Source organism: Austrofundulus limnaeus, unplaced genomic scaffold, assembly GCF_001266775.1.
Source record: "Austrofundulus limnaeus strain Quisiro unplaced genomic scaffold, Austrofundulus_limnaeus-1.0 Scaffold310, whole genome shotgun sequence".
In the NCBI taxonomy this organism is placed as follows: domain Eukaryota; kingdom Metazoa; phylum Chordata; class Actinopteri; order Cyprinodontiformes; family Rivulidae; genus Austrofundulus; species Austrofundulus limnaeus.
In genome coordinates, this window is record NW_013952712.1 from 244,302 (window position 1) to 254,452 (window position 10,151).

The 10,151-nt window shown below is 36.5% G+C and overlaps 1 protein-coding gene across 3 annotated transcripts in view; it reads left to right on the forward strand.

The window, feature by feature from the left end:
* Nucleotides 1-10,151, forward strand: part of scel (sciellin) — an 18,121-nt gene that overhangs the window by 1,396 nt on the left and 6,574 nt on the right. Inside the window, exons 2-26 of one of the 3 annotated variants that reach the window (XM_014021894.1) lie at nucleotides 99-130; nucleotides 839-905; nucleotides 1,308-1,370; nucleotides 1,468-1,542; nucleotides 1,641-1,670; nucleotides 2,177-2,218; nucleotides 2,320-2,352; nucleotides 2,445-2,480; nucleotides 2,621-2,698; nucleotides 2,790-2,849; nucleotides 3,278-3,349; nucleotides 5,592-5,660; nucleotides 5,751-5,807; nucleotides 6,997-7,059; nucleotides 7,163-7,219; nucleotides 7,396-7,443; nucleotides 7,635-7,688; nucleotides 7,778-7,807; nucleotides 7,907-7,966; nucleotides 8,055-8,093; nucleotides 8,174-8,221; nucleotides 9,452-9,496; nucleotides 9,586-9,630; nucleotides 9,723-9,785; nucleotides 9,874-9,942. In XM_014021894.1, the coding sequence (XP_013877348.1) occupies nucleotides 112-130; nucleotides 839-905; nucleotides 1,308-1,370; nucleotides 1,468-1,542; nucleotides 1,641-1,670; nucleotides 2,177-2,218; nucleotides 2,320-2,352; nucleotides 2,445-2,480; nucleotides 2,621-2,698; nucleotides 2,790-2,849; nucleotides 3,278-3,349; nucleotides 5,592-5,660; nucleotides 5,751-5,807; nucleotides 6,997-7,059; nucleotides 7,163-7,219; nucleotides 7,396-7,443; nucleotides 7,635-7,688; nucleotides 7,778-7,807; nucleotides 7,907-7,966; nucleotides 8,055-8,093; nucleotides 8,174-8,221; nucleotides 9,452-9,496; nucleotides 9,586-9,630; nucleotides 9,723-9,785; nucleotides 9,874-9,942 (1,322 nt within the window). In that variant the 5' untranslated portion in view covers nucleotides 99-111. Of the gene's footprint in view, nucleotides 1-98; nucleotides 131-838; nucleotides 906-1,307; nucleotides 1,371-1,467; nucleotides 1,543-1,640; nucleotides 1,671-2,176; nucleotides 2,219-2,319; nucleotides 2,353-2,444; nucleotides 2,481-2,620; nucleotides 2,699-2,789; nucleotides 2,850-3,277; nucleotides 3,350-5,591; nucleotides 5,661-5,750; nucleotides 5,808-6,996; nucleotides 7,060-7,162; nucleotides 7,220-7,395; nucleotides 7,444-7,634; nucleotides 7,689-7,777; nucleotides 7,808-7,906; nucleotides 7,967-8,054; nucleotides 8,094-8,173; nucleotides 8,222-9,445; nucleotides 9,497-9,585; nucleotides 9,631-9,722; nucleotides 9,786-9,873; nucleotides 9,943-10,151 lie in introns of all 3 variants that reach the window. The other 2 variants (XM_014021893.1, XM_014021895.1) reach the window with 2 other exon arrangements.

Genomic DNA, 10,151 nt, shown 5'->3' on the forward strand with positions numbered 1-10,151 from the left:
GTTACAAGAAAAAAGATTTAAACAAGTTCAGTGAGTGCAGCTTCAACTATCAGTCTGCAGTGACATCTAGTGTCTAACGTGTGTTCTTGTTTTGTCAGGTGAAAATCCAAAATGAGCCGGTACTCWTCAGGTAAGCACAAAAATAACTAAAAAAATTTTTTTAATTGAGCTTTCTTTGTTGGAGAAACCGACAAACTTAGTCTTCTGACTATCTGTATTTAGCGAATTTATTTAAATTGTTTTATCAAACARATCAAGGCAAAATAAAATGTAAAAATCAAGTCAAACATTCGTCAAGATTCCAGTGAATAAAAAAAACTCACGGAGGCAAAGACATACAATTAATGTATACATAAATGACAAAACCATCAAATYAAAAGGGTCTAAACCACATGTGTCAAACTCAAGACCCTCCTGTGGCCCATAAGRGCATCAAATATGTATTAATGTCTTTAAAATAAATGTATGCTGCTTTAAAGCTAGCATTAACGTTAAACTACATCTTCTGTATTTGAAAAAATAAATCTCCTATTAATGAACGTCTGTTATTTTACCAACAAAAATTTAAAATGCTGTTTCTATGTAGGATGTACCACATAGAGCTCTGGTATCTGCTCAGCCGTAGCAATGAGACAAAGAATGYGGCGTTTTGTGCTTAGTTGAAATGAAACACGGAAAGGTTGAAGATAATTAACCTTTGAGGGCCACTGTGGCCCTCGGTGAAAAGGAGTTTGACAGACTTGGTCTAAACAGTTTGAGCTTTAACTCGTGCACAAAACGTGTTTATTTAGTGAATGTGTAATTAGTTTCCCCTTGTTTGTCTGCTCTGGTGTTGCAGGCAAGGCAGGTCTTCTGCAAGACAACAGCTGGATCAAGAAACCAGACGATGAGGATGAAGCAGTCGAGTGAGTGACACTCCAACAGACTCAGACACACACACATGCATGCACAGTCTAGTACAGCTACAGTATCTTTATGGGGACATTGCATTGACTTCTATTGATTCCTACAGCCTAACCCTGCCCCTGTACTCTAAACCTAACCCCCAAGCCAACAATGACTTATCCCTCCATTGGGATAAGGCTTAGATTCCCATAAGTACCAGTTGGTCCCCACAAGTAGATGTGTATGCCAAAAATTGTCTCCACATAGTAGGGAATGCCCTCTCAAACACACACACAATGACCGAACAGACAGGTGCAGCTTGTACTCAGCACACCTTGTTACATTCCTTTTCACGCGTCACATTGACTCATCGCCGCCTGAATGAACAGAKGTGATCATTGTCCTTTTGTCTTCTCTCCCAGTGAAGACCCCAACTTTGGCCGGAGCGTTTTGGGTCGAACTAGAGCTGATGAGACTTCTGTGARGTAAAAAGAATGAAAAACAAACCAGAAAGACATTGAAAGGTATTTAAGAAATAAACCTTTTTGAGCATGGCATGCTTCTTTTGTTTTCCTCACGCAGCTCTTTGGAAAATGAGCCAGGGAAAACCAGCACCACTTCAACCAAAGCCTCATCCGTTCTGTCTCTTTCCAAAAAGTAAAGCTCTTATTTATTGGTATATTTCTCAGATTCATATTAAATAAAATATATGTAAATTAACTAAATCCATACCTTCTGACTTTCTGTCATTGCAGGTTTGGAGGAGGTCTAGATGATCCAAAGAGGTTTGAACATTTAATGTATTATTMTGCTGAAGAACTTTGTTTCTGTGTATGTCTGTTAGCACAATAACTTAAAACACTTAGTTACTTTAAATAAAACTTAAAGAAAGGAATCTCTGCATGTACATCTACAAGTGATTCACTTTCAGAGTTAATTCCCTTCAAGGTGGCCACCAAAGCCAGCTCACCCCACAAAACATTTAAACGACTATAATTCTGTCAGTTGTACAGATGTTGTGCTATAATTGGGTGCGGTTGTAGCTAAGAGTCATTCACGACACCTACTCCAAGCGTGCCTCATTGTGGAAGATATTTGCTTTAAGCTTTAGCATTAATTGTTGGGGGTCGACCCAGTCTGCCTGTCAGTAAAATATCTCAGGAACCAGAGGAAGGATTTTAATGAAACTTTCAAAAAGATGTCATCTTATTTAAAACTATAAGCGACTGACATTTGGAGTCAATGCAACTAAAGATGTCATGTTTTAGCTGTATTTCTCTTGTTCTGGCAGTTCTGTTTCTTCAACCAAGCCTTCACCCACCTACCAGAAAAAGTATGTTTTTTAAACACCAATAGTTTTATTGTATAAAAATCTTGTTTTGTTTTGTTTTGTTGAGAAAGTGATCAGAACAATCTGCTTGTTTGTTCTTATAGATACTCAACTGTGAAGACGGACACTCCCAGCTCGTATGTGCAGCTCCATTATAACAAAATGTGAAATAATTAACTGGAAAACAAACGATTTGATGGACAGATATGTTGTTTTAATGCTTCCACAGGGTCACGACTACAGTCAAAGAGCAGCCAAAGACAAGGTGTGCAACCAAAAATGTGCAGCAAACTAAAAACATAAAGAGCAATTCTTTTGAATCATTTTTTCTGTTTGTTTGTTTGTTTGTTTGTTTGTTTGTTTGTTTGTTTGTTTGTTTGTTTGTTTGTTTGTTTGTTTGTTTAGCATTACAACCACTACTGTGACCAAGAATGGAGTTACATCTGAGACTACCACCAGCAGCAGCAGCAGCCAGATTATCAAGTACAGATCAGTTTACGCACTTTATCCAGTCTGAGTTTACATCACTGGAATACCTTGTTTAAATTTATGTTTTTATTTTTATTCTTCAAAGATCGCCTGAGATTAAATCTCCCACTGCATTCACTGAGCGTGTCAAATCTTCAAGCAAAGAGTAAGATTCTATAATTGTACTCAAACTATACAGATTAATAATAATTGTCATTTTTTTCATGCTTTAAGCTAATTCATAATTATTGGTTAAAGTAAATCCTCGTACATGGGTCCCATTAACTTCAGCTCAATTAAAAGCTGTTTAATATCTGCTTATGTGCTGTACCCCCTCAATTATCTCTTCAGGGTCTTAAACCAGGAAGACAGATTTTAGTGTAAAACATTATTTCTATATTGTAAATCAACCTATGTATACATTTTTTTCTTATAAAAGGACTTGAAGTTTGTCCAAAAAAATAACTTTTTTGTCTTTACAGTATAGCGGGATTTATTACAAATCTGAGAGAGCAATCATTAAATAGCTCTAAAATATCTGCACCTATAAGTTAAAGCTACTTTCCTCACTGTCTTTGCTCTTTTTACACCCAGTGCCCAGTACACAGCATACTCACCTACCAGAACAACGAAAGTGACTGAGAAAACTGTCACCTCCACCAATGAGTAATATGTCTTCCTTCTTTATTCTTCTTTCGGCTGTTCCCTCTTCAGGGGTCRTCGCCACAGCGAGTCATCCATTTATCTCCTCTTTGGTCTTACTTTTTGTCTTTTTCCTGGCGGCAGTACATCTAAAATCCTTTCATCGATATAGAATTTTAGATTGGATTAGATTAAACTTTATTGTCATTACACATGTACAAGTACAAGGCAGCAAAATGCATTTTGGCATCAAAACACATGTGCAGAATATGTTATTGCATGCTGAGCTATGACCATGATATACAGGTAAGGATAGGTAATACAGTACTGTACAGGTGCTGGTCATAAAATTAGAATATCATGAAAAAGTAGATTTATTTCAGTAATTCCATTTAAAAAGTGAAACTTGTATATTATATTCATACATTACATTCAAACTCATATATTTCAAATGTTTATTTCGTTTAATTTTGATGATTACAAATGACAACAAATGAAAATCTCAAATTCAGCATATCAGAAAATTAGAATCTTGTGAAAAGGTTCAAAATGGATGGCACCTGGTACCACACTCTAATCAGCTAATTAACTCAAACCACCTGCAAAGGCCTTTAAATGGTCTTTCAGTCTAGTTCTATGGGCTACACAATCATGGGGAAGACTGCTGACTTGACAGTTGTCCAAAAGATGACCATCGACACCTTGCACAAGGAGGGCAAGACACAAAAGGTCATCGCTAAAGAGGCTGGCTGTTCACAGAGCTCTGTGTCCAAGCACATTAATAGAGAGGTGAAGGGAAGGAAAAGATGTGGTCGAAAAAAATGTACAAGCAAGAGAGATAACTGCACCCTGGAGAGGATTGTGAAACAAAACCCATTCAAAAATGTGGGGGAGATTCACAAAGAGTGGACTGCAGCTGGAGTGAGTGCTTCAAGAACCACCACACACAGACGTATGAAAGACATGGGTTTCTGCTGTCGCATTCCTTGTGTCAAGCCACTCTTGAACCACAGACAGCGTCAGAAGCGTCTTGCCTGGGCTACAGAGAAACAGGATTGGACTGCTGGTGAATGGTCCAAAGTCATGTTCTCTGATGAAAGTAAATTTTGCATTTCCTTTGGAAATCAAGGTCCCAGAGTCTGGAGGAAAAGAAGAGAGGCACTTCATCCACGTTGCTTGAAGTCCAGTGTAAAGTTTCCACAGTCAGTGATGGTTTGGGGTGCCATGTCATCTGCTGGTGTTGGTCCATTGTGTTTTCTGAGGTCCAGGGTCAACGCAGCCACATACCAGGAAGTTTTAGAGCACTTCATGCTTCCTGCTGCTGACCAACTTTTTGGAGATGCAGATTTCATTTTCCAACAGGACTTGGCACCTGCACACAGTGCCAAAGCTACCAGTACCTGGTTGAAGGACCATGGTATCCCTGTTCTTAATTGGCCAGCAAACTCTCCTGACCTTAACCCCATAGAAAATCTATGGGGTATTGTGAAGAAGAAGATGCAATACACCAGACCCAACAATTCAGAAGAGCTAAAAGCCACTATTAGAGCAACCTGGGCTATCATAACACCTGAGCAGTGCCACAGACTGATCGACTCCATGCCACGCCGCATTGCTGCAGTAATACAGGCCAAAGGAGCCCCAACTAAATACTGAGTGCTGTACATGCTCATACTTTTCATGTTCATACTTTTCAGTTGGCCAACATTTCTATAAATCCTTTGTTTTTATTGGTCTTCAGTAATATTCTAATTTTCTGATATGCTGAATTTGAGATTTTCATTTGTTGTCATTTGTAATCATCAAAATTAAATGAAATAAACATTTGAAATATATGAGTTTGTATGTAATGTATGAATATAATATACAAGTTTCACTTTTTAAATGGAATTACTGAAATAAATCTACTTTTTCATGATATTCTAATTTTATGACCAGCACCTGTATATGAATGTGCCTGCTTCCTTACACCCTCAAGTCCACAATGAGCTCATTGGTTTTACTGGTTTTGCTGTCAGTGCACCAGGCAACCAGGTGCTTTAGCTCCTCTCTGTAGGCTCTCATCATTGTTGTTGATGAGATCAATCACTGTGGTRTCGTCAGCAGATTTTATGATGGAATTGGAGAGGGCTGCAGTCGTAACTGTCCCTCCTCTGGACGTGTCCCAGCCATCTCAGTCTGGCCTCTCTAGCTTTATCTCTCAGTCGTTCAGCCTGTACCTGTAAACTGCAGCGGATCTGGTTGTTTAACYTGTGTTTCTGTGCAGCGCGGAGGATAAACTGTTTGACACTCTCATCCAGTCACCTTCCAAGGATGATTTCTCAACTACAAACAGGTAACATTTAACTTACTTTTAAAAACAATATGGGTATTGTAAAAATGAGCATAAACTCATCATACACATGCCGTGCTTTCCTCTTTGCAGAAAAACGACTGTCACCACAATCGAGACTGTGAAGGTGAAAAGTAGCTCTGATGCTGAGTAAGTTCCACTATATCTGCTGTTGTTCTGAGCCTCTGAACACTATTACATGTCAGTGATAATGTACCAAAGTGTTTCTGCATCATAAAAATATAGTTGCTTGTCTTAGCACTTATATAACATTTTTTTGTCTCATTTTATTTATTTATATATATATTTTGGTAGAATAAGTCAATTCAATGCCCAGATGGTCTGTAGGTGTGTGACAGGATGTGTGAGCGCTCAGTAAGCCTGCTGTCTCAGCGGCTTTCTTTGCTGCATACAGCCAGGACAACAATTTACAAATTTTATTTAATTTTATTTTGGTAGCGGGTGRTAATGGTTTTGCATTTGTCTGTAAATGTGTTTGTGTATGTCTGTCTGTTAGCAAAGTATATGAACCACTAAGCAGATTTTAATGAATCTTTCTTAAAGTAATTATGGGCTGCACATCTACTGATTCACTTTTAGAGTCAATCAATATCAGCTAGCTGATATTAACAAAATACCAGCTACAACGCAGTCAGTTTTACAAATAATGAACTTATGTGGTAGTAGCTGAGAGTTGTTCACAACACAAACCTTTAGTGTGACATCTCATAAAATTATGAAAATCTGCTCATCCACCTATCCATGAACGTTTGAAAATAATTAGGAATAAATAAATAAAATGCAGGTATTTGATGAGGTCGTGCGTTGTGACTTGTTCTTAAAAAATAAATAAATAAAATGAACCTAAGCCACTGAGGGGCTGCTGACTGGCACTTAGTTGATGCGTTGTTGTCCTGGATCCAATGAATGAAGAATTAATTGATCACAGAGAGCATTTACAGTATTTGATGTTGCGCTCTCCAACAACATGTGAAACTTAACGTTGCAGACTTACAACGTTAACAGAGGAGTCAAAAGGTTTACATGATTGCCGCAACGCAATAATCAAAAAACATAGCTAATCAAAACAAAAAGACAACGACAAAGGTCAAAAAACTGTGTTTTCCACCGTAATCAACCTGCTGAGAAATTACCTGTGACGCCTTTTGAGCCTTACATTTATTAAAGCCTCAAATTATGTCAGTACAAAAGTGTGCAAGGATCACGTGTAGCTGAGAACAAACACTTTTCAGCTTTTGCTACATCCTGTTTTTGGGTTGATGTTGATTTAGTAATTTTTGGTCATCGAACTGACTGAGAAAATGTTTTTCCCTTGTAGTGCTGAGAACAAACTCTATGACTCACTCATTCCCACGTCTATCAAAAATGATGCTCCAAACAGGTAAAGACCACCTATAAAAATGACATCTTTACCATCTTTTCTCACACATAATAACCCTTTTTWAAAAAGTCTAAACATGTTTTATGTCTTCTTCTTTTTGCAGCAAATCAACACTCACCTCTACTGAGACTGTGACGATAAAAAGCAGCTTTAATGATGAGTAAGTTTCATCCCGTTAGATCACACTGCATTTATTTTAATGAAGTGACAGGTATTTTTATACAGTATTCAGATAAAAGACTGCAATTGTTAAATTGTTTTGTAGCCATTTGTAAAGCTATGAGTGGCTATACCAGCAATAAAAGAAAATCTACAAACTCTTCTTTTTTCTGACAGTGATGACGATTACACTCGCAGCTCCTTCAAAGAGTCTTCCTCAAACATGTAATGATCCTTTATTTTGTTTATTATAGCTTTAACAAATACTTAATAAACATTTATCAGACAGTTTAAACTTAAAAAATACTACATAACAGGGTAATATTTGACAATTTAATAAAGCATTCTAAAAATCAGCATAAGAATTTATTAATGTTCATTCCATGTATAATGCATTGATTAATCACTTTCCACAGCAAAACATCGATGACCAGTACTGAGACTTGGACAGTGAAAAGCTCCTCTAACATGTACGTTCATCCAGACTCTGCGTACGGCTCAGAAAAAAAGAAAAATATAATCATTTTAATAAGTGATTTTCTTTTTTATTATACTTTAGAGACACAAAAACATCAAAGACTTCCTTTGTGTAAGAGAAAACTCAATTTTCGTTTCATTTCTTTTCATCAAAATAGTTGAATTGCAGCTTTAACGATCGCACGTTTGAAATATAATTTATGTTATACAGGGCTGAGGATCAGCTGTACGACTCCCTGCTGCCTAAAGCCATCACATCTTCGCCCATAAGGTGAGCTCTCTAAACAAATAATAACTCATTTAAAAAAAAAGGAAATTAGTTCTTTTTTAGTAATATATTGTCTCTGTAACACAAGCAGCACAAAGAAAGACATCACCATAGTGGAAACCAGCAAAAGGTGAGAGATTTAAAAAGTCTTCATCGTTCTTTTCTATATTTTTAGGCTCAAATTTTAATATTTTATTTTGTGTTATTCAGAAGTGACAGCCCGACTCTGTCAACACCAACCTCATTACGCACCAGCAGGTAAAATCAATAAAAAACCTTTAAAGTGGTTCAGAATAAGATGTGAACAAGTCTTCCTCTGGTTTCAGTTTATTGCTCTCAAGTTAGGTTTGGCCTCTAATGAGCGTGTTGGTGTAACTAACATACACAGGCCCCGTTCAGCTCCTAATAGCTCCGTGAAGGACCTAGTGGATATTTTTTCCAAGTATGTAAATAGAAAAATGCCTCCTAATGGTGATTTCAGAATTGATCGTGTTTCAAACAAATCTGAGGTAATCACGTAAACTTTGAAAACTGATTGAACAAATCGCATAATTTTCTGATTTATTCTCATTTGATGAGATAACAAAATCAAAGTTCTGGTTTATTTGATTCTGAAATAAAGGATCAGTCACTTAAAAACTTATAATTGCCAATCAATTGCTAATAATCAACAATAGATTTTAACTACATCTTTCTTGTCAATCATAAACACGCATGTTTAAAATCCTCAGTGTCAAAGAAAATGTTTTGAAGTGTGGTTCTGTGAAAAAACTTTTACATTATTAGATAAAAGCCTCGTAACAACTTGCACTAGCACTTTTCAAGTAAATTTTACTTATAATTTTTACTTTATACCTTACTTAAACTTTACTTATACTTGTCAGTATTAAGTAAATGTAATGAATTTACTGAGTAATTATTATTCAATTAATTTCAAATTATGTAATTTTTATGTAAATAAATTAAGTAAAGTAAATAAAATATTGCAACAATATTTTATTCTAATGAAAATTGTTAGGAAGATTTTATCTAGTAAATCTTACACGTTATTTTTTAGTGTGTGGTTATTTGCAAAAACAAATAGCAGCAGCAGCTACCTGTAGTACCTTCCATGCAGCTTGAGAACACCCTGCAGGAATATTGTAATATATTGTTTGTTGTTTTTGAGTTTTTAATCATTTTACCAAACAATTTAGGTGAATGGATTTTTTTTGACTATCTGTGTTTTTACAACTTAATTAGAGGTTTTGGTCATTTTTTCCCAAGAAAATTGACCTTTTGTTTTGAGCTTTTGAGAGAATATAAATATCTTAAGAACTGATCTGAGAAAATAATTAGCTAGTCTCTTTCATTGATTTAGAGCTTTGTGATTTATGCAATCAGTACCCCCAAATGAAAGTTTCAGAACCATATTTATAAAACAAAATAAACTGAAGTAAACTCAATCACCATAGTGTAATAATTTTCCTCTTTAATGCTCAGTTACAGCTCATACACTGATGATACTCCATCCACCCGCACCAGCTCCTACAGGTAACAGCTTCAGCTAATATTTATAGYCAGGAACTGTAGTTGTGTGGTTTTTCTGTTCTCTCAAATTATTTCTATGTTTGTTCACTCAGCAACAGCTACAATAAGACCTACTCGTACTCACGACCAGACACCAGGTAAGAAGCCAAGCAAAGCAAGGCCTGATATGTAATAACACACAATGAATAAGACCAAATATGACTTTCACTCTGTGGTTGTCTTCTTGTAGTTACGAGTACACCAGTGTCACCAGTCCATCTGTCTTCACCTCACCATCATACAAGAACAGCAGGTATGAAATGGYCATAAGCATTTTCTGGTTTCAAACGGATTCTCATCAGTTTTGCATAAAAAGTAAAACAAAACTGTCACTCTCACAGCTGGTCAGATGATACTCAGACAAGTTTGAGCTACTCTAAATCTCCCAGTGTGTATACAACTCCTGAAAGGTAAGAAAAGAACAAGTTGTACTGACTCTAAATGACCACCCATGCCAGATGAACACTAACGTCAACATGCCAACATGCTCACAGCGACAACATGCTGATGGAAATCATTTCTCGTCTTTTCCCACACTCATCAACTTAGTTTGGCATGTTGGCATTAAATAAGAGAGTGAACACACACACACACACACACACACACACACACACACACA